This window comes from Cydia amplana, chromosome 23, assembly GCF_948474715.1.
Source record: "Cydia amplana chromosome 23, ilCydAmpl1.1, whole genome shotgun sequence".
Classification (NCBI taxonomy): domain Eukaryota; kingdom Metazoa; phylum Arthropoda; class Insecta; order Lepidoptera; family Tortricidae; genus Cydia; species Cydia amplana.
The window spans coordinates 5104884-5128693 of NC_086091.1; the positions used below are offsets into that span (position 1 = coordinate 5104884).

At 37.6% G+C, this 23810-nt stretch overlaps 1 protein-coding gene across 1 annotated transcript in view; it reads left to right on the forward strand.

Annotated features, from left to right (window-relative positions):
- LOC134658794 (basement membrane-specific heparan sulfate proteoglycan core protein-like) overlaps positions 1 to 23810 on the forward strand; it is a 91654-nt gene that overhangs the window by 35516 nt on the left and 32328 nt on the right. The window contains exons 5-6 of the mRNA XM_063514447.1: positions 16 to 137; positions 1102 to 1159. Of these exons, the coding sequence (XP_063370517.1) occupies positions 16 to 137; positions 1102 to 1159 (180 nt within the window). The remainder of the gene's footprint in view (positions 1 to 15; positions 138 to 1101; positions 1160 to 23810) is intronic.

Here is a 23810-nt window from a genome sequence, read left to right on the forward strand (position 1 = left end):
TTTTTTTTTTTGCAGGTCGACCAACAGCACGGGTGTCATGGTGGAAGTCACACGCCCTGCTCGCAAATTCCGAAGCCAGAGCTGCCGTCAGTTTTAGGCTACAGAGGTCAGATTTGGGCACGGAGGTCACTTGCCAGGTAAGTTAAATATAAATAAATAAATATTGAGGGACAACAAACTAAACAAAGCTTGTACTATTGCTAGGCGACGATATACTTATATAGATAAATACATACTTACATATACATATATAGAAATTAAAACACCCATGACCCAGGAATAAATAAATGCCATTGCCGGGATTGGAACCCACAACCATCGGCTTCACAGTCACTACCCACTAGGCCAGAGCGGTCGTCGTTAAATATAGCATGTATAAGTAAATGTATTATGATGCTATAATTTATTATATTTATATCTAAAATTACAAATAAAAATAAAAATTATAAATTAAAAAAAGACATAACGCTTCAAGTCGTTCCTGGTGCAAAGGTGCCCATGATGCTCGCAGCATTGCCACGCTGGATCACCATTCACCACGGACAGCCTTTGCACGAGGAACGACTCGGAGCGGGGGCCTTCCCCTTTCTGTCTGAGTCGACGTCCTAAGTCGCGTGTAGGGTTTGCACGACGGATCCGAAATGTATGGGAAGATCCGCGGATCCGGATCCAGATCCGGATAATTGCATACATTTCGGATCCGGATTGCAAACCCTAGTCGCGTGTGAAGCGCTTCGCATCGGCTCCCCAGCAACTCGCCGTTTCAACTGCGAAAGGGACGATTATGATTGATGAATAAATATATATTTATGGAATAAATATTAATGAACCCGACTGTACCTATTACCTGTACTAGAAAACCATCCAAATATAGGTAGTCTAGTAGGTACTACAAAACTATGGTCCTCAACTAAATTTATATTTTTTTTTCTTAAAACCACAATTAAATATTCAAATAACTAACAATCTAACGAAGATAATATTAGAGTTGGATTATAGTTGGTTGGTTTTACGGTACCTACATGAAATGATGTTTTACTTTTTCACCTAGAAGAGGCAACGAATTCGACACATTTTGGTAATTGTTATGTATTTTAACAGGCCGTGACAGACCCGTCGCTAGCGCCGGTCTCCGAGAGTCTCTCCATCGACGTAAACCGTGAGTAACTGCCATTTTGTAAACATATTCATAATCTACAGGAACAGGGTATAATCTACAGGAAAATAATTATGAATTTTCTCAATAAAGCCTTTTGACGGCATCGGCAGTGAATTAAAAGTTAGGTATTTCTAAAGTTATCTGACTTAAACTGACAAAGAAGAAAGAAGCCATAGAAATTCTTTATCTAATTCAAGAACGATAGACCAAGCTTTCAAAAGCTTACAGAAACGTACTAGTGCTTTTACGGAAGCTTAGCAGAGCTTCAAACACTCGACTGGAGACAATTATGAAAGCTCAAGTCATTCGGCCACAGTTAATTTATATTGGTAGTATCCTGACTTACTATATTTCTATGGAATTTAACATCAATTAAAAAAAAAAACTCCAACGCAATGAAACGAATGAACCAATTTTGACAAAACATGTCTAATCTTTTTTTTTTGGTTCTACGACGTTGGATTTTATTGTAGATGTATAAACTCATCTACAATAAAATCCAAATCCAAATATAAAACTATAAATGTCAGTTATTAACTGTCGAATTTTAAGGCATTACGTCTTATCCAGTCTATAGGAAGCATGCATGAACAATAGGGGGCAGCACAGGAGCCGTCAGATTTTTGGCGCAAGTTTATTTTTCCGATGTAGCCAACAAGATGGCAGAACCAAACACAACACAACACAAGCACAAGCACATGCACAAGAAAACATACGAGAACGGTAGATGGCAGCACTTGCTTAGCCAATGTTGGGTTTATATTTCCGATTCAGGCCACAAGATGGCAGACCCTTCAACGCACTTAGTCCCTATAAAAAAAATACCGTCTACAAGCTCTTTGATCAATAAAATGTTATCTAATCTTATCTTATCACTTTTAACTCTTGCGTTTGTATACCTATACCTACCTACTACCTACTTCACTTACATATCGTCGGTAGACCAGACTGAAGGAGTGAAGAACGTCCTTTCTGACTATATCGGAGTGACGTAGACCTATATAGAGTAGACCTACGAGAGTTCTTGCCCTATGTTGAACCTTCCAGCAATACATAGTTATGCCTATTTTCCGCATTAACCTTAATCATGAAAAATATTTATATCGAGTATAAAACTGCTTGTAATACTTACACTGCGCTCAAGTCACCCAGTGCAACTTAATTGCGAGAACTGGAAACAAAGCGTGCATTTACAATTGAAACTTGCACAATTATGAACACTTGAAAGAAATATCATTAGTCTTGTAAATTTCTTCGAAGTTTAATTGAACTAAGCTCAAATTCAAAATGTTTAATTTGCAAATATAGATAGTAGATACAGTGATGGTAATCTTACAACAAGTGGTGTCGCTATATATGACCAACAGGCAAGCAAAAAACATATGTACATATGTAGAAATGATTTCAATTTACTAGGTGTTGACAGTGCTTCTTTCTGCTTTAGTTAGGGTGGAGTTATTTTTTGGGTTCTTTTCGTATAATTGACCGAGCGTTAGTGAAGGTCTCGCTTCATCTTGGGCAGAAAAGCTTTCGTATGTCCGGATGTTCTCCTCTACAGGTCGCAATTCTCAACCGATTCTCGTGAAATTGTGTGAGCAGGTTCGATGATTAAATATAATATTTTTGGCTTGGCAAAAATTTTTTGCCAATTCAGTTTTAGGTTTTTTAGATTATGTTTTAAGTTATGCTCGCGAGGTCTACAGCTCACAGACCCACTAATAGACTTGTAGACCCACACTAGAATACTTTAAGCATAGTAGGTAGTACGAGTACCTACCTATTATGTGAGTAGCTCATGTATTTATAAATGTGTATAAACTTTTCGAAGTTCTTTTTTGCGAATAATTTAACAGCGAAATTACCTAGTAATGCCTATTTCTAAGTGTACTTAAAGAAGTTAACAATAATAATAACAACAAAAAATAACAATACTAACCTGATGTTCCTACACATAGTACCTATCATTCTGTTCTGGGTTCTATGCCTGAAATGAATGATTTCTATTTCAATTTTTATTTAGCCCATGGTTGACTGGTAGAGTATTCTGGCAATAAGTCCGCTACTGTTTCGTGCAATCGTTTTAAATAAATATTAAATAACTAAACCACTCAAAATAGTCTCACACAAAAACAGTAGAATTTAGAATTTTAGATTAACAAGTCCAACGGAATGTTACAAATTACGTGTCAGAATTTTTTTCGCAGCATTATTTTAATGAATGACTTCCTTAACTGTATCAAAAGTTATTCAAATTCCTTGAAATACACGCACACACACAACACGCATAAATCGTTTGTAAACCTGCGATATGATCGTTCCATACATAACGATGCTAATCTGTTGGTTAATTGACAGTTTGATATACTTGTGCGCCAATCGAGAAATATGGGCAAAATACCATAAATGGGATTTGTGTGGTTAAGGCGCTGTGGGACGCTACCTGTCTAGTAAATAGACATAACTTACAATCTACAGTACACAACGTCGCGTGCCCCGCATGTATGTTTATTTTTGTACGTAAGTTAATCTGCAAAGAAATTCAAGGGTAAAAAAGCCGGCCAAGTGCGAGTCGGACTCGCGCATGAAGGGTTCCGTACAATTACGAAAAAACGGCAAGATTTTTTTGTATGGGAACCCCACTTACTTAAATATTTATTTTATTCTGTTTTTAGGGTTCCGTACCCAAAGGGTAAAAAACGGGACCCTATTACTAAAGACTTCGCTGTCCGTCCGTCCGTCCGTCCGTCCGTCTGTCACCAGGTTGTATCTCATGAACCGCGATAGCTAGACAGTTGAAATTTTCACAAATGATGTATCTCTGTTGCCGCTATAACAACAAATACTAAAAATAATATAAAATAAATATTTTTTGCTCTATTTTTTCTTGATGGTGCGGAACCCTCCGTGCACGAGTCCGACTCGCACTTGGCCGGTTTTTTAGTATTTGTTGTTATAGCGGCACACTGTCGGCAACAGAAATACATCATGTGTGAATTTTTCAACTGTCTAGCTATCACGGTTCATGAGATGATAAAGATAAGATAAAGATAAAAGATAGTTTATTCAAGTAGGCATAATTACAATGCGCTTATGAACGTCAAATAAAGCTAGGTAGACCGGCTCCAACCCTACACCTCTGCCCCGAGAAGATTTAAATCCCCCCTCAATTGGAGGAGGGTATCCCAATATGGGACCGGCAACAAACTCGGCGGGACACATCTTTTCAAAAATAATTACATCTTATAATTAACATGCATTACGAGAAAATAAGGGAAAAAATACAATTTAAATTACTATAGAATTCATGCAATTATACACATAAGGTGTAATAGAAATTTGATTTAGAAAATATACATATGTACATGGAATCATACAAAATCGTAGCTCTTTCAGAAAACATATCAAATTCTTACAAAAGGAAAAGAAAATAAAGTTATTAAAAGAAATGGGAAAACATATTATATAAATCTGATTGATTATTATTAATTACCAACATATAATATTTGATGTGCTTTCCTGCTTACCTGAGCTGTGTCACCTATAACTCTATACATAATACAATGTTTTTAATTGCTACTACTTTTTATTAGTTAGTTTCTGGTTTGGACCATGCATGTTTGTCTGTCAAGTAGTCCTCGACTCTGTAATAAGCTTTTAACATCAATGACTTTTTTAAGTAATTCTTAAGAGCTGGAAAGGGTAATCTTAAAGCATCCTCAGGTAACTTGTTATAAAAATGAATGCATTGCCCAACGAATGACTTTTGTACTTTACGGACACGAAACTTTCTGATAGCAAGCTTATTTCTATTTCTAGTGTTAAAGTTATGGACATCAGAATTCTTAGTGAAGGAGTCTAGATTCTTAATAACATAAATAATACTATCATATATGTATTGGGAAGCTACAGTTAAAATATTAATTTCTTTGAAAAGTTCTCTTAATGATTCACGCGCTCTTAAGTTATATATAGAACGAATGGCTCTCTTTTGTAAGACAAATATAGTCTGTATGTCAGCTGCTTTGCCCCAAACCAGAATACCATATGACATTACACTATGAAAATAACTATAATAAACAAGGCGAGCTGTTTCAACATTAGTCAGTTGTCTAATTCTCCTCACGGCGTAAGCGGCCGAACTTAATTTGTTAGCTAGTGTTCCGATATGAGGACTCCATTGTAGATTTTTGTCCAATGTTAAACCAAGAAACAGAGCTTTATCTACCATCTCTAAGCATTCATTATTCAAAAGTATTTTAGTATCGACTGGTTTAACATTCGGCAAAGAAAATCTAATACATTTGGTTTTCTTAGCATTGATGAGATACAGCCTGGTGACAGACAGACAGACAGACGGACAGCGGAGTCTTAGAAATAGGGTCCCATTTTTACCCTTTGGATACGGAACCCTAAACACTGGAGGGCTTACTCAAATTTTGGTCAACATTTTAAAGTACGAGTAACAAAGGTTTTTTTAAAGTTATTTTATTTGTATTCCTTGCAAATGTCACATGCCAATGCCGCAGTGTAAACACACCCTTAAACAACCTAGAAGGAAACAGTATTAAGGGGGATAGTGACAAATTTATTTAAGTTAAAGTAAATCGTATCGCGGATATAAATGGATGTCGTTCCACTTAACGAGGATTGACTGCCCGCGGCGGAGTTTATGTTGTCGAATAAATATGGCCGCGATAAAATGCAAACATTGTTTTTTGTGTTGATGAAACCTGCTTTTACAAGGCTTTATTTCGTTTGTCGGGACCAACTGAAGTGTAATTGAATGTAATAAGTAATGTTTTAATTTCGCGAAGATCTGACGAAATGACGTATATTTTTTAACATTTATATGTTGATGTCCATATGTGGTGTCTTACTTTATTTTACAATAAGTAAATGTGTTTATATCCACATCTAAAAGTATCTGAATCTGATCATCTAAAGTATCTGATGTTTAAAAATAAGTTTTTGTCATAAAATTAATTTACGGTAGGTACAAGCTTTTTTATCACTGACTGCACTTTTCTTTCCATAGACAATTAATACTCATCGAGACAATTCTAAAAACCCCAAACACAATTAGATCGCGTTGTTTTATCACAGAGTCCCTATGGCCACATCCTGTCTCCATCATCAGATCAGCTCCATGGTACCATAATATTGCATTGTCACCCGACTTACACACGTATGCAAATTTTCAGCTTCATCGGAAACCGGGAAGTGGGTCAACTTGCAAGATTTGACCCGTACAAACATAAATAGTTACATAGGTACATATACAATGCAAGTTAAGTAAAAGTTTGTAAACTTAAATAGATGTCTTATATTCAAGAAAAAGTGACGAAGCCCTCCACCACATGCAATGCATGCATGTGCAAGGTGCTGTCAGTGACTAGGTACTTAAAAATCAAAATATTTAATAAAATTATTTGATTTGTTCCCAAAGTTGTGTAAAAGCTAGTATGTAATTAATAAAACCCATGCACCTTGTCTTAAAAGCATCTTAGTTATGACTTACTAAGTGGTTACAGGGGTGAAGGTTTTAAGGTTCAGTTTTAAGAGATAATTGAGTTATCCCGAGTTTTATGGATATTAATAATGAGAGCTCATTATTGCGGTACCCGGTCGGTTAATTATCAAGTTTCAGACTTGTTAGGTGAGGGTTTATGTATAATATAGTAGGTAGGCAACCTGGACCTTATTTACCTGGAGGCCGATTTAGATTTAACAAATTCTTACGGTTTTAACCTGGTTTTGACACGACATTCATGATCGCTCACTCTAATTCGTGCATGCAAAATGTAGAAACATGGTTTAGGCATTATAGAATAGAATAGAAAACGTTTATTGCAAAAACCATCTACATACAGCACCATACATATAAATTAAAAAAAGAAGTAAAGGAAGAAGGAAGGAACAAATTTCTTATACATTAAACAGTTAAAAACCACATTAATACAATCTTGTGATTTGTTATAAAACTTGCATCGCTCGTTTTATAAACCCACATTGATGGAATTTTGATGCCTTTCAGTATGTAGCAGTTATAAAAACTACTATTTCGAAACATAACAGCGATAAAAACTCGAACTTGATTCAATAAATAAATAAATAAAATCATTTTATTTCGGACATAAATGCATAGTTGCCATAGTTGTCCAATGCCATAAAAGAGAAATTTACTAAGCATACTTTTATTTTAAAATAAAATACAGAAGTGTAAATACTTATTTCCAAAATGCTATTTAAAATTATTTTAAGTGTCATTGTCGTAAGCGCGAACGGCGCGGTACGTGAACATAGCCCCCTCCGGATCTACAAAGGAGTGACGGACTCGGGGAATGAGTTCCCTTTCATCGTGCTATTCCAAAAGAAAAAACCACCTTACTTTAGATCGTGCACTGGCAGCCTCATCGCCGAAACATTGGTCCTCACTGCAGCGCATTGCTTAACTCCCTCCGATGTTCGTGAGTGTATTGTAAGATACGGAGACTTCACTATACCGGCCAATGCAACAAGACTATATAGCGAGATAATAAAAGCGTTTCTTCCTAAATCTCCACTAGGATTTCTAAGGACAATAGACATCGGAATAGCTCTGGTCAAAAAGATACCTAATCCACGTGCGAAGTTGTCAGCACTCGACTATAAGACTTTGTATGGCCTGCCTGCTAAATACGCCGGTTTTGGCAGAATAATTGACTTACATGTTAAACCAGGTAAAATTAAACGTTACAATCTTAGTTCAATACCCCTTCAAGTGGGTGAAGGGATAATAGTACCTTGTCCAAAGTATACTGTACTTTCTCTGTATGTTGTGTGTGTTGCGTCAAAATGTTCCAATAAATGGCAGGCACCCCGTAAAGGGGACTCCGGGGGTCCGCTCGTCTACAATGGCCATATCGTCGGGATCATGAGAGGAGCTTCATACGATTCAACGGTGTCATACATGTTCTCTTTAGTCAGTTCATACCTGGAGTGGATTCAAAGAGTGATGCGTTTAAACGGTTACAAAAATTGATTTTTATTCATTGAGTTATTATTAATTCATGTAGAGAAGCCATTCCAAACGATGGAATTGTCGCAATCGCAACCTGTATAGTAGGCGAGGGGAGCGGGGTGTGAATGAGCGGGTTGTGGAGACGGATAGAAATGGTTGTTGTGTAGACTATTTGTTGAAAGTGCGTTCGACGAGACTTACGAGTGTATTATTATCTATATACATATAAAATAAGTACTTTTTTCAATAAGTTTTATAAAAACATTTGTATTTTATTTCATTATGTTGTCCTTATGTGTACCCTTTTGAGGGTTAAAATATTTTGAACTGCAACTGCCCTATCCATTTGTACCTCATAAACATAAAAAAAAAACCGGCCAAGTGCGAGTCGGACTCGCGCACGGAGGGTTCCGCACCATCAACAAAAAATAGAGCAAAACAAGCAAAAAAATGGTCACCCATCCAAGTACTGACCCCGCCCGACGTTGCTTAACTTCGGTCAAAAATCACGTTTGTTGTATGGGAGCCCCACTTAAATCTTTATTTTATTCTGTTTTTAGTATTTGTTGTTATAGCGGCAACAGAAATACATCATGTGTGAAAATTTCAACTGTCTAGCTATCACGGTTCGTGAGATACAGCCTGGTGACAGACGGACGGACGGACGGACGGACGGACGGACAGCGGAGTCTTAGTAATAGGGTCCCGTTTTTCTTTTTACCCTTTGGGTACGGAACCCTAAAAACAAGACACACGTAAGTCACATTATAATGACTAGAAAACTCACAATATCGTCGAGTCATGCTCGATACATGATACATTTCAGACTAATAAGGACTTTAATGTGTTCGTCGCTTATGACATGAAACAATGTTTTAATATCCTCCTAAGGCCCAAGTTCCTACCTATAGTACTTCTTCAGTTCGGTGAAATTTAAACCATATTCAATTGGAACAGAGTTGCATTTCATTTGTTTCGTTTTTCAAACATCAAACATCAACATTTATTCAGCAAATAGGCCACAAGGGCACTTTTACACGTCAGCATGGAATTTACATACAGCAAAAAAAAACACATCTACAATTATAAAATACAACTTTCTAAGCCGCAAATACAAAATCATATTTAATTTTCATTTAATTTTCAAACAAATAAAAATCAACTCCACTGCCTGCACTCTAGGTTCAAATTTCAGGGCCTTAGGAGGATATACAACCATGGGTAATAATAGCGTAAGTGCCAACGGCAGTGAGGTCTCTTTATACGGCACGACACTTGTTAGGTGCTTTATTGTGGATGATATGATAGCCCGCTTGATTGACATATCGATTAAATCGTCAAAACGTGAGTATGCACTACAGTTGACCAGGCGGCCGATTGTGGTCTGACAATTCGTTGTGATTTGAGCTTGTTTTGATAAGACCTGGTTCACGATAAATGCAATCATCATCATCCTTGCGTTGTCCCGGCATTTTGCCACGGTTCAGGGGAGCCTGGGGTTCGCTTGGCAACTAATCCCAAGAATTGGCGTAGGCACTAGTTTTTACAAAAGCGACTGCCATCTGACCTTCCAACCCATAGGGTAAACTAGGCCTTATTAGGATTAGTCCGGTTTCCTCACGATGTTTTCCTTCACCGAAAAGCGACTCGTAAATATCAGATGATATTTCTTACATAAGTTCCAAAAAACTCCTTGGTACGAGCCGGGGTTTGAACCCGCAACCTTCGGATTGAAAGTCGCACGCTCTTACCGCTAGGCCACCAGCAGCGCTTCGTAATATAAGACATCTCTTTTGCAATTATTGGTGCGCGTAAGTTGCCTAATAAAAATTGACAAGGTAGTATCAAAATGGTAACAACTTCTTAAACCTGAATCGGCCTCCAGTCATATTGGTATCGTTCAACGGTTAGTTTTTCGATGAAAAATAGAGTAAGTACCTACCTATAAAGATTGTTTTTTTTTTCACAATTTTCAGCGTATGTTTTAAGGGTTTTATTAGCTGTTTTTAATCCCAAAACCAAAGGAGTTTAATTAATGAAATTCATTTTCGAATGAAACAAAATATGTATCGGGATAGTGTGGAGAAATATAACTTAAGGTGACGGTAGAGGTGGGTAAATTTTCAGATTCTGTCAATTTACCCCATTTCACACACAAGCGCACTTCACGCACACTACCTCACTTTACTGGGACAGGTCACTGACCCATCAAGTTTTTTTTTAAGATTGCGTTTTGAGTTTAGTGGCCTCCTTTTAGGAAAAGCGTTCCATTGAAAGAAGAAAGAGAAACAATACATTTAATCTTGCTTTCCTTGTCTGTTCATGTCACACGTGACGTGACGTATTTAAATTCTAATAATTCATTTGGTTGTTGACAATTTTCTACATTATGGCTTTGTCGAGATACGCGTTTTCTAAAGTTAAACCGAATAAAACCAGATGTCATTAAGTCAGATGTAAAATTTTATTTACTACTCTATACGACTTTTCATAAGGCTCAAAATCAATTAAATGAGAATTTAAATAAATAAAGTTCCGGCAGGGTGCAAAATTTAATTAAGGCGGACAAAATAAAATTTGAAGATATATGGAAACCGTGTTGGCTAATGTACCCCTAATATCTTTACCGATTTACTTTTATGTGGTATATTCGCCTTTTGTTTCACTATTAAATTAATACAATTAAAATAAAAAATATTATACCGGTATTCCACCGGTATTATTTCAGTGCTGAAGCGATTATCTTCGATCGTAGCCTTGATAATGTAGGTGTTGATAGTTACTTACGGCGGTAGGAGCGGCAATGAACCCCGTGCAGAGTAGAACGTGAGGTGCGTTGGGATAAGTGCATATATCTACTTATAATTCTTTGGCTGGTTGGTAACCCTCTATATTTTATTTTTTGTTTTACTGTTATTAGGTTAAGGGAGTTTTAGGGAGTGAAAAAGAAATGATTTTCGTTTTATGCGCTCGCGTGATTGCCGATGGATTATAATTAGACAAAAGAACTTGTTTTCCACGCATCGAATGTAGATCCGTATGACACTTCCTCCAAGTCTTCTCCAATAATGTTTATACCGTATTTTAATTACCTACCTTAAATGTTACATTTCTAAATATTTTTTTTGTGCTATACATACTTCAAAAAAATCGCTGGAGGCCTAGCGGTAAGAGCGTGCGAATTGCAATTCCGGCTCGTACCAATGAGTTTTACGGAACTTATGTACGAAATATCATTTGATATTTACCAGTCGCTTTTCGGTGAAGGAAAACATCGTGAGAAAACCGGACTAATCCCAATAAGAGCCTAGTTTACCCCCTATGGGTTGGAAGGTCAGATGGCAGTCGCTTTCATAAAAATTAGTGCCCACGCCAATTTATGGGATTAATTGCCAAGCAGACCCCAGGCTCCCATGAGCCGTGTCAAAATGCCGGGACAACGCGAGGAAGATGATGATGATGTGACACATACTTCCAAAAAATCTACAAATATTTTACGTGACAACTGCTTATAAGTAAATATTATGTAGGTACACTTATAAAGTATAAAGTAGAAAATATCTTATAGGTACATAATATAAAAACCGAGCATGTACGAGTAGGATTCACTATGGGTTCCACAGTTACACATTTTTATTGCATATTTTTTGTTTAAGACCAACTCACCTATTATAGGACATAGGTCTTCCATTAATCTTTTGGCGTTGAACTATTTTTTGTATATGTATTTATGTAATACAATTCTGCCAGCCTATTATGGATAGCTTTATCCATCTTTATCCACGTGATAAAATAACTGTCACTGTTTAACACCGTGGGAAAGAAAGTGACGGACACCGTTTTATCACGCTGTCACGTAGACAAGAACGACCATCATATCCGTGCTGAGTTAGGTTATGGTACATTTTTGCTCACCTACTTATAATTATGTCTGATATGTCACATGATACCAAAAATCGCCGCAAAGTTAAAAGTTCATTTATTTACGTTACTCATCTTCGGATCACCGACTTACTACTTCCTTACTTGACATATGTGTACTAAATTTCAATTGAACTAGTCCAGTAGTTACGGTGAAAATTGGCTTTAACAAAATGGCAGACACACAAGTGATCTTATAAGGGAGATTATTTTCCTTGAGTGAATGGTGTGCATTTACCCCAATGCACCTCACGTTCCACGCGGCGCGGCGTAATCTGGCCCCTATTTCACCACGGTGACAGGTACGACAAAAACATCACTGTTATTGACGCCATAGGCATCCATGGACTACAGTTACCGCTAACACTGATTTAAACTTTCACGATTTTTACACATTATTAAATTGTACAACGGAACCGCAAAACGTTCAAGCGGATAAACAAGACCAAGTGCGGGTAGTTCGAAAAACTCGCGCGGTTAGAAGATGCTGATGTCAACTTAAGCCAGTCTTCTCCGAGACCACGGGGACAACGCCGTCCTCGAAACGTCGGAGGTAAATCTTAAAACTTAGATACGCGATTAAGTCCCGTTGTACAATTTAATAATACAGTTACCGCTTACCATCGGGCGGGCCGTATTCGTGTTTGCCACCGTCATTGTACCTATTATAAAAAACATTATTATATCGGATAAAACAGACATTTCTCTCGCGAAAAAATCTTGTGACAATTGTCACAAGATTTTTCAAAGAATTTTCGGTAAGTCTTGACAGGAAATGAGTTCTGTGTCGCAATTTCGATACAGTTGCCGTGTTTCTTGTGACAATTGTCATTAGCTTCGCAAAATAAGAATTTTTTAGTGGCAATATAATGGAGTTTATTTATTTATTAAAATGTTGGTGGCAAACAAGCACATCGCCCGTCCGATGGTAAGCGGTTACCGTAGCCTATGGAGGCCTGTGACGTCAGCAACAGTGATGTCCACAACTGTCGCACCTGTCACCGTGGTCGTGGTGAAATAGGGGCCAGTAAGTACCTAATAATCGCAGTGGTCTTAAGTGTCACAGACCCTACTGGCGCTTAAGTCCTTTATGACAATTTCTGCCTATTTTAAATTGTTCAAAAAAAAAAGAAACCGAATAATTATATCAGACTACCGAATTTTCACGAGAATCAGTTGAGAAATGTGATATGCAAAGGAGAAGAATTCGGACATACGAAAGCATTTTTGCCCAAGTTGAAACGGAGACCTTCGCCAACGCTCGGTCAATGATGGTTTAGGTACAGCTAGCTGCAGAGAAAAGGTACCACCCCTGCATACAATTATCTATCTGGTCGTACCTTTTCTCTGCAGCTGACTGTACACCTATAAAAATGGTTGTCCCTGCTGTAATTTTATACCGGTACCGTACTTTGTATTTCAACCGGTATAGTTTTACCTTCAAAACGAACCGGTATTGATAAATAATAACGGTACCATACCGCTTATATCGTAAAGAAAGCATGATGCAGTCTCTGCTTTGCACAATTATTGTGTGGACAAAATTCTTATAATCACCGAAACATACATACCTACGCACATAATGTCATTGAAATAAAACATTGTTATTTTATAGTAAATTTATATAATACTCGATATATACACATAACAATAACCAGACCGCAGCGGTATTAGCCTGTAAGCTTCATCTCTTGTCTCCAAATCCGCAAAAACTAGTTAGTACTAAATGCTGGTCTTGCTGTTATTTTATTCTTGAAGATTATGGCTTGTTTCTTGATTATTGAGAACAGCACGTAATCGCACACATATAGACGGAACGAACGGCAACAAAGTAGGTGTAGACACTAAGACTTTCAGGTATTAAACGAATTACGCTTCGTATTAATAGGTAAGTAATATTTAAATGAATATATAATATTCTCTAACGTAAATACAAGATTACAATTGACATCAAATGTCATTGACGTACAGAAGTCATATACTTTTTTTAATCACGCAAAATTGATACCAGCATAATGAAAATCAATCCCAATCAGTAAAACGAGTCTTTAAACTTTTTTCATTTTAAGCGGGTTTTGAAGGAACAAGTTACTTAAATTCAATTGTAATCGTATTGTTTTAGGATAGTTTACTGCTGTTTTCGATCGTTACGACCTGTAAATAACAACAAATCAAATTTTAAATAAATTTATTTACCCTATTTTTTGAAATACAATTTATCTACTGGTATACATTTTCGTATGCGTATATGATGAAATGTCTAAATAATGTCAAAAACGAGCTACGACGACGTACACGTCTGCTTCGATCCAAGGCCAGCGGCCATCTGACTCGAAGAAGAATTTTGAGTGATGTCGTCAATGTATGGAAATTGTACGAAAGTTTACATTTGGGATTGAATTTCTGTGTTGTATTTGTGAGTAAAAATATAAGTAGATAATAATTTGCTAGTTTAGTTATCTAGCTTTCAAAATCACACAACAACTCAATTACTGTTAAAGGCAAAACTGTAATGCGTGTTGCTCAAACGGAACTCCATATTTTGATTTTTGGATACTTTTAGTGTCGATTTGTAGAGAATTACAGCAAATAAAAAATATTATGCCGTGAAGAGCCGGTACACGGCTTCTTCGTGAACAAATTTACGTATAATTTAATGCAGTTATTAAACATTTCTTGAACAAATTGATTGTACAAAGTGAGCTCTAAATCGAAAACGTCATATACCGTCCCCTTAAACAAAAAATTTAGGCTTACTGTCGTAAGAAATTTTGTACACATAGTTCTTTTTACTATTGTGGGGCGAGGGCCACTTACTTTAAATGAAAGACAAATTCACCTTTGCACTAGTATTTATAAGTACCTATTTGAAAAATAAATAGCAGATTATTACCGAGTTCAATTTTAGCATACATATGAGGCTCGCATTGCAGCAAACACTGAAACCGCAGTAGCGCTTATTTCTCCCCTAGGGATCTAAATAATCCCGTTTAACAATTGAAATATATCTGTATGAGATAAACCACGCGATGGACATGCTATACGGAACACGTTTGCGTATCTATGTGCGTCCGATATGTCTGTATATGTATCAATGTGTGTGTATTGTTAGGGCAGTCATTTGAAAATATTTTAGCGTAACCATGGCAACGTGGTATGATAAAAACTGGTCAGGTAGGTAAGTTCTTTAAACTGAAAATACATGGTGGTTGACATGGTGCAATACATGGTGCATGGTGGTGACAATGCATGGTGGTGGTTGGTATACATGGTGTAATACATCGGCATTTTGAAATGTAAGTCATCGCATTGCCAGTTGAACTAAAATTATTTTATTCCTTACACATTGATTACACATATATCTGATCATATCCCATTGGGTTATTACTACAATAGAGAAGAAATGAAATCGTCGCATTCGCAAGTTGTACCACGCGACCAAAACGTCGTAAGCGCCGAAAAATTCATGGCACTTACGCGTTTAGGTCGCGAGATTCACGCTACGCTTCTATGGTTTGTTGTCAAAACAACAACAAATAATAGCACAAAATACCTGGTCCTCTATGCCGGTTCTATACGTATAGTTCGTTTTTTTTAGCATTAGAAATAAGGTAAACAATCTTGATGTGTCTTTTAATTGAAAAACACATTTTAAAAATAAGTTACGGCAAATATGTAACAATTATGAATCTAATACGATCATTTATATTCTTCTGCTTTCATAAGTAATAATTACTGATTTTTTAAAAGCGTTTTTCAATTAAAAGACATGTCAAGATCGCTTACCTTCTTTCAAGTTCTTTCTAATGCTAAAAAAAAACTATAGTAATGGGTCAATGACATAGCCTCTATTACTGAGACGTTAAATTACTGATACTGACTGATACTGATAGCGACTGCACTATTTTTGCCAACGCTTATTTTCAATAAATTGCAACATTAGTAACAGGGTCTGGACTGATACCATACGGGGAGGGTTAGACCGTGTCCGTTCCGTTCCGTATGAAATACTATACTTATTCTGTGGCTATATTAGGGCAGAAAACGATACTTTTATGGGTGACTGTGCATGACAATGCGTAAAATTCAATCTTGCATCCCTTTCACGCTTATGGGACGGTAATGATTTCCCTTTGAAGATGATCGACGTTGGTAATGGCGTATAGTAAAGTAGATGTAATTATGCGTGTTTATATAAGGAGCGTGGTTAGGGCCGAATGGTACAAACAGCAATACTCTTAACTGTCCATCCGTGGACCTTATGACTTTTGTAATAAGGTTTACGAATTGTCAGTTAGCACTTAGCAGTGTGGGCGAAGGTACGAGTATAAGGCTAACCTTAGTCGTTAATCTTTTGTTTGTCTAGTTGTTTACTTACTAGTAACATTTTGATTAGTTAAGCAAATTTTTCAGTTTAATTCTACGTGAATTAATCTGAAAAATTTGCTTAAGTCAATCATGGCTATCGTGACCGCTGCTCATGCAATGTTAGTGTTTGAAAATTGAGATCTATACTCTCCGAAACATGTCGCGCGAGTGTCTATAAATACGTCATTAACTTAGCTTAATGTTAGTATGACTCATGATGAAAAAAGTTGCTAGGTTACCAAACCTTTATCCATAGGTCACTGGTTCATATCCGGTTCGAAGGACCACTTTGATGAAACAAGTTGCTACGTTACCAAACCTTTATTCTTAATATTTTTAAGGGGCTCACTGATTACCAGTCCGCCGGACGATATTGGCCTGTCAGTTGTTCGGAACTGTCAAATTTTTGTTCTAATTGACAGGGCGATATCGTCCGGCGGACTATTAATCAGTATAGGCCCCCTTTATATTTACAAATAGGCTCAAACAACTTACGACTTACATTTTAAATTTGAAGTCTTTGGTTTTTGAAAAATTTAACAAGTGTATAAAGAAGTGTTTTACAAACTTTTTTATGACGTGACCCCATTGCCATGATATACCCGATTGTCCAGATCATTAGATGGGACATAACGACCGTATGCTTATTTGCTACAGACTATCTTAAAAAATCCTGGCTCCAGTTATGCGAATGGGGTTGGAAACAACTGTCAAAGGTTTGCATAGATGACGCCATCATAGCTTGCCCCTTTTTAGGGTTCCGTAGCCAAATGGCAAAAAACGGAACCCTTATAGATTCGTCATGTCTGTCTGTCTGTCTGTCTGTCCGTCTATCCGTCTGTCCGTCTGTCTGTCCGTCCGTATGTCACAGCCACTTTTCTCCGAAACTATAAGAACTATACTGTTGAAACTTAGTACGTAGATGTATTCTGTAAACCGCATTAAGATTTTCACACAAAAATAGAAAAAAAAACAATAAATTTTTGGGGTTCCCCATACTTCGAACTGAAACTCAAAAATTTTTTTTTCATCAAACCCATACGTGTGGTGTATCTGTCGCAGGGAAATGATCAAAACAGAGATTTGAACAAATCTCTAAGGGATATGATCAAATCACGCAGGATGTTAAAATGGCGAATCCATATCATCATTTCCCTAGAAAAATTCAGTCATTTGAGCAAATCACTGACTCTGTTTAGTGAAAAGACAAAATCGGCCAATAAACGCGAAACGCTTTTTCATTTCACTAGATTTGTTTAGGAATTTGACAAAATCCCTAACCACGACAGTAAGTTGACGAAACGAACTTAAAAAGTCAACTAGTTTTATCATTTCGCTAAACAGGTTTAGTGAAATGATAAAGTCTCAACTGGAAGATGGTATATATATGGTGATTTGATTAAATCTCTGAAAGGTTTAGTGAAATGACGAAAGCAAGTACAGAATACAACAGTTTACAGTTAAGCGATCTGATCAAATCTCTGACTAGATTAAGTGATATTTTTTGAAATTATGATGCCGACTGATGTACCGATTTGGTACAGATAATTTTTAATACGTATTTAAAACAATCCCCGGTACATTACTTCCATCTAATGGACCTCTGTCTATCTTAGGGACGTCCACCAACACGCTTGATTTGATTAGCAACTCTTTAAATTTGTGCAGAGAAGTCTCTTTCATTTTTTCAGCCGATATTTTCGAAAAAAATCACTTAATCTAGTCAGAGATTTGATCAAATCGCTTAACTGTAGAGTAAACTGTTGTATTATGTACTTGCTTTCGTCATTTCACTAAACCGTTCAGAGATTTAATCAAATCACCATATACCATCTTCCAGTTGAGACTTTATCATTTCACTAAACCTGTTTAGCGAAATGATAAAACTAGTTGACTTTTTAAGTTCGTTTCATCAACTTACTGTCGTGGTTAGGGATTTTGTCAAATTCCTAAACAAATCTAGTGAAATGAAAAAGCGTTTCGCATTTATTGACCGATTTTGTCTTTTCACTAAACAGAGTCAGTGATTTGCTCAAATGACTGAATTTTTCTAGGGAAATGATGATATGGATTCGCCATTTTAACATCCTGCGTGATTTGATCATATCCCTTAGAGATTTGTTCAAATCTTTGTTTTGATCATTTCCCTGCGACATATGTCTGGATAGGTCTTCAAAAATGATATTGAGGTTTCTAATATCAGTTTTTTCTAAACTGAATAGTTTGCGCGAGAGACACTTCCAAAGTGGTAAAATGTGTGTCCCCCCCCCCCCCCCCTGTAACTTCTAAAATAAGAGAATGATAAAACTAAAAAAAATATATGATGTACATTACCATGTAAACTTCCACCGAAAATTGGTTTGAACGAGATCTAGTAAGTAGTTTTTTTTTTATACTTCATAAATCGCCTAACTACGGAACCCTTCATGGACGAGTCCGACTCGCACTTGGCCGCTTTTTTCTATGAGATTTGGCTTAAAGGGCTGGCATACAGGGCATTAAAAAACAAAAATTTTACACATTTCTAGCGATTGACAGGGCAGCTATGCTGGCGCCATCTGCTAAATACTTCGACCGGCCAACCCCATTAATAAACTCCACATGCAATGAATAAAGCGTCATTATTCATTATTTATCGCACGTGGCGGCCATGTTGTATTTATGACGTGAATCGAGCGTTTGCCATTGCCCGTGTAGTCCAGTCGATAAAGGATACTGCACAAATACATAGCTCCGAAAATACACTTATTTATTTATCGGATAACTGCTGACTCAGGCCATCTGTAGCATTTTTAAGAGACTTATGGTTACGTCAAATGATTCGTTGATCATGCCATATTTCACAAATAGGTACCTGATAAGTAACACTAAAGTAACATTCGTAAGCAGTGCCGTAAAAGCGTCATGGAGTGCGCTGTCGAGACAGGTGAACAATGACATCGAAAACAATTGAAGCTATGCTGTCAATAAATCTCCATACTTGAAGGAACGGGGGGTGACGTCAGTAGCGGTCAGATCTAAAACTACACAAAACTATGTACTGGCGGCCTAGCCAAGGTGACAATCGCTTGCGCTTCGCCATCGAATCGCTCTTTGTCTCTCTATCAGTCTTCCATATTAGTGTGACAGTGACAGTTGCCTTTCGTTCGCTACGGAGCGCGTTAGCGATTGGCATGTTGTCTACGGGGCCTGGTTAGCTCTGCTTGAGGAATGTAACGAGTGCTATGATTTGTAATCAGTCTTGTACAGTGAATACTGGGAGTCGTCTTTCATTGAAACTCTCATTATAAATACATGATTGAAGGATATAATGTACTAGCGACCCGCCCCGGCTTCTCACGGGTTACACAAAACCTTAACAAATTATACACCTAAACCTTCCTCAAGAATTACTCAATTGATAGGTGAACTGCATGAAAATCCGTTCAGTAGTTTTTGACTTTATCGCGAACATACATACCTACATACCGACAGACACGTCGGGGGACTTTGTTTTATAAGGTGTAGTGATACTCTCTAACATGACATACCCAAACCCACGATTCCCTATATTTAAAGACTTTTCAAACTCTGCGCTTTCCCGGTTTCATTCAATGGGAACGTTTTCCCGGCAATCTAATCCAATTTTGACGCGTAGTCTCATCCACTACTATTGATAGTTCTGTTACTTATTGATACTGTAGGGTTACCAAACAACGAAAAGTTAAGTCAGGCGTGACTCACTCCACGATTTCGTCGCTTTGCTACAGGTAGCTAAAAGTACATCCGTTCCACACCAATTTTGGGGAAAGCCATAAGCCGCGCGTGGCGCTGTCGCCACCTAGCGGCCATATCTGTGCTGATCGTAACAGACGCGTTTTGTTAGAGAGTGAGTCTTCTGTACTTAGTACTATTATTTATTCTGTGGTTAAGTTAATGGATGAAGGAAAACTCCTTCTTTGATTGGGGTATTGCACGGTAAGCTAGCCCGGAAGCAACGAAGTAATCATACGCGGAAATTAATATGAACGTGGAAACGAGGAATTTGTTTACAGCGACGACATCGGGTGTATGGACTTTCAGTTTCGTGTATAGTGGAGTGAGAGAGGTATATACGCTAAATACAGTGACAGTTACTTGCAATTCCACGGAACATTTTCTCGGGAAGTTTTCATTCACAGGGATCCATTTATCATTGTTCTTGAGTAACTTAATAATACCTACATCTAAGTCCCAAGTTTCTACTTGTTTTTAGTTTAACCTTTTAACCGCCAGCAATTTTTGATCGAGCGTGCTCGTGTCGCCACCGACAGTAATCGTACCACGCAGAGTAAGGTTGGCATAGTTACGGGAGTTATAAATGTGCTGTAAAAACCAAATCAGATCTTTGTCTTATTTATCAGACTGTGGCGAAATGAGCTGGATATGTAATGTCTTATATATCAGACTCTGGCGGTTAAAGGGTTAATTAAAATAGTGCATATGCTAGCAGTCGTTGGCATGTACGTGAAATTCACGTGAAATGTGTTTGCAATCATAATTGGATATCCCCTGCATGATTGGAATCAATTCCGTACTGTTTTGCTTCGAGTCAAAAATAGTTTCAAAGATACAGAACTGCAGAAACTAGTTCACTGTTTCTAGGTGATTTTGAGGTGAGGTTTCTAGATGAGGTCTCGTTCTTAACTAAAACTAAGCTTTGGCTCAGCGATCGAAAGAAAATCTTGGCACCGAAACGAAAGCGTGCCACCTATCCCGAACCTGTGCAAGTTACTGACGCGAAACTGAAGCAGATCCGCCATAACACTGTCTTCCCAGCGATACCTGAGGGGCTACCGCGAAAACCGAAATTCGGAAATTGCGGGGATCTTTCTCTTTTACTCCAGTGAAGGCGTAATTAGAGTGAAAGAGAAAAATGCCCGCAATTTGCGAACTTCTCTCAATGTCACGCCCTCGCCAGACAAAGAATGGAGGACTTTGGAGCAGGCTATCTGAACCAAAGGAATTCAAAATGATTCCATGAGCTCCATCATCCGGCACATAGAAATGGTCGCAAAAGTTCTTGGTAGTTGACGAATCTTTTTGAAGAGGTAATTGCACAAAAGATCCCTATGGGTCGAAGTGTATCCGCAAGGGCCCCCGAAAATCATAAGATCGTCAGGTGACTCACTAATTACCACCACAAGTTCATAGCCATAGTGAACCATATTAGCACTAAAAGAAGGTTGATTTTTGTTTTAATATTGTTTAGTAATTAGTGAGTTTGCTTGTCACCTGACGAGATAAGATACTCATTGATTCAAAATGCGACTAGACTTCGACACAAGATGGCGCCACTTCTCTCGCGTTTGCGCTACTTCTCTCCAAATTGTTGACTCGGAGTTCGCAATGAACCGCCTCCATCTGAAAGCTAACATGAACGTACATTTTGATATCTAAATGATGTCATTTTGTTATCTTTTGCTCTTGCATTTCATTCGTACCTACTTGTTCGCGTCCATGTCGTTCCAGCAATATTTGGGGCGTTTTCCTGCCTGGCGGCCTTGGCCTAGCCAAGGTGACAATCGCTTGCGCTTCGCCATCGAATCGCTTTGTCTCTCTATCACTCTTCCATATTAGTCTGACAGTGACAGTTACGTTTCGTTCGCTACAGAGCGTTAGCGATTGGCATGTTGTCTACGGGGCCCAGGTTCTTTTCACTTTTCGATTGTCGTCCATTACATCAAGATGGCCTACCCAACGTGGTCGGTAAGGTCGGTTTTTAGGGTTCCGTACCGTCCGTCCGTCCGTCCGTCCGTCTGTCACCAGGCTGTATCTCACGAACCGTGATAGCTAGACAGTTGAAATTTTCACAGATGATGTATTTCTGTTGCCGCTATAACAAAAAATACTAAAAACAGAATAAAATAAAGATTTAAGTGGGGCTCCCATACAACAAACGTGATTTTGACCGAAGTTAAGCAACGTCGGGCGGGGTCAGTACTTGGATGGGTGACCGTTTTTTTTGCTTGTTTTGCTCTATTTTTTGTTGATGGTGCGGAACCCTCCGTGCGCGAGTCCGACTCGCACTTGGCCGGTTTTTTTTTAGCATAGAAAACATCAATGATGATGTCCTCCCAGACGTATCCGTCGACGGCGAGACCTGGACAAATCATGTACTCTGTCAATTCTGACGTGCATGGGCTTGAACGTGACTTGCGAAACCGAGTTTTGTTTTAAACTTCCGGCCGCAAGACATGCTGTAGAGCTCGCCATTTGAGTCGTAAGTGTATGTGTAGGAGGGCTTGGGCCGAGATTTTGAAAGCTGACGTTTAGCATCAAGATCAGGCATGCACTTTCAAAAACAAACATCCATTTTATCATCATAGCTCTGGCACAGGATATTCGTGATAAACAAACAGTACCTAGTAGTGGATTTTGCGCATACCGGATTTGCGGATTTTGCGATTTTGATTCAGCGCAATCGATCATATTATCATACCTTAACATACTTATTATAACATAAGTCAACATAATATTTTGAAAGTCTGAATACGCCTGCGGCATCCGGCAGTAGGCGATCGATGAAATATGGAAGAAGTTCAGAAGTTGCCAAGATACAGAACAGGATAGGTTTGTTACCGTTCCGCACTTGCGATTCATATTCATATTCATATTCGTATATTCATAATAATTCATATTACATGTCGTTTTTCATAATTACATTAAAAATAAAAAATAAAATAAGAATTAACAATTAAGTTAATTAAAATTAGCATAATAAAATACAATGGTAATGTCGTTATGTACAGTCAAATAATATCCGACCCAATTTGTAACTTGGTACAAATGACAGTAAAATGAGGTCTTTAGCGACTTTCAGACTGATCGTCACTCTGTCAAGGTACGAAATGGGTCGGAAATTAAAATTCTTTGACTACACATACACGAATAAAAAATAATTAAGGAAAATCTCTGAATAAATCAGTCACTATTTTAAATTATGCTGCATTCGTATATTATGATGGTTGCAGGCAGTAGGTTTTGATATTCGTTCCGCAATTTTTCAATTTTATACATAAATATATGCACATTACAACATAGTTCGGCTACTGATACTAGGTACCCAAAGACTGTAGGATCAGTTTAAAGACTTTCTCTGCCCTGATGAACGGTGAAACTAAGTACAGTATAAATACTGAAAACGTAGTAACACACCTCCGGTAATGTAGATAATATATAATATTTCGATGCTCGAATCTTGAATGGAATGGCTATTCGTCCCTTTCTAATCCAAGTTAATTTAAGCTGTACAATTTTTTTTATTTCTTACGTCTTTCATTTAGTGTTTTTTTAATCAAAATTATTTGTCGGAAACTCAAGATTGAGTTGCCGGTCACGAAC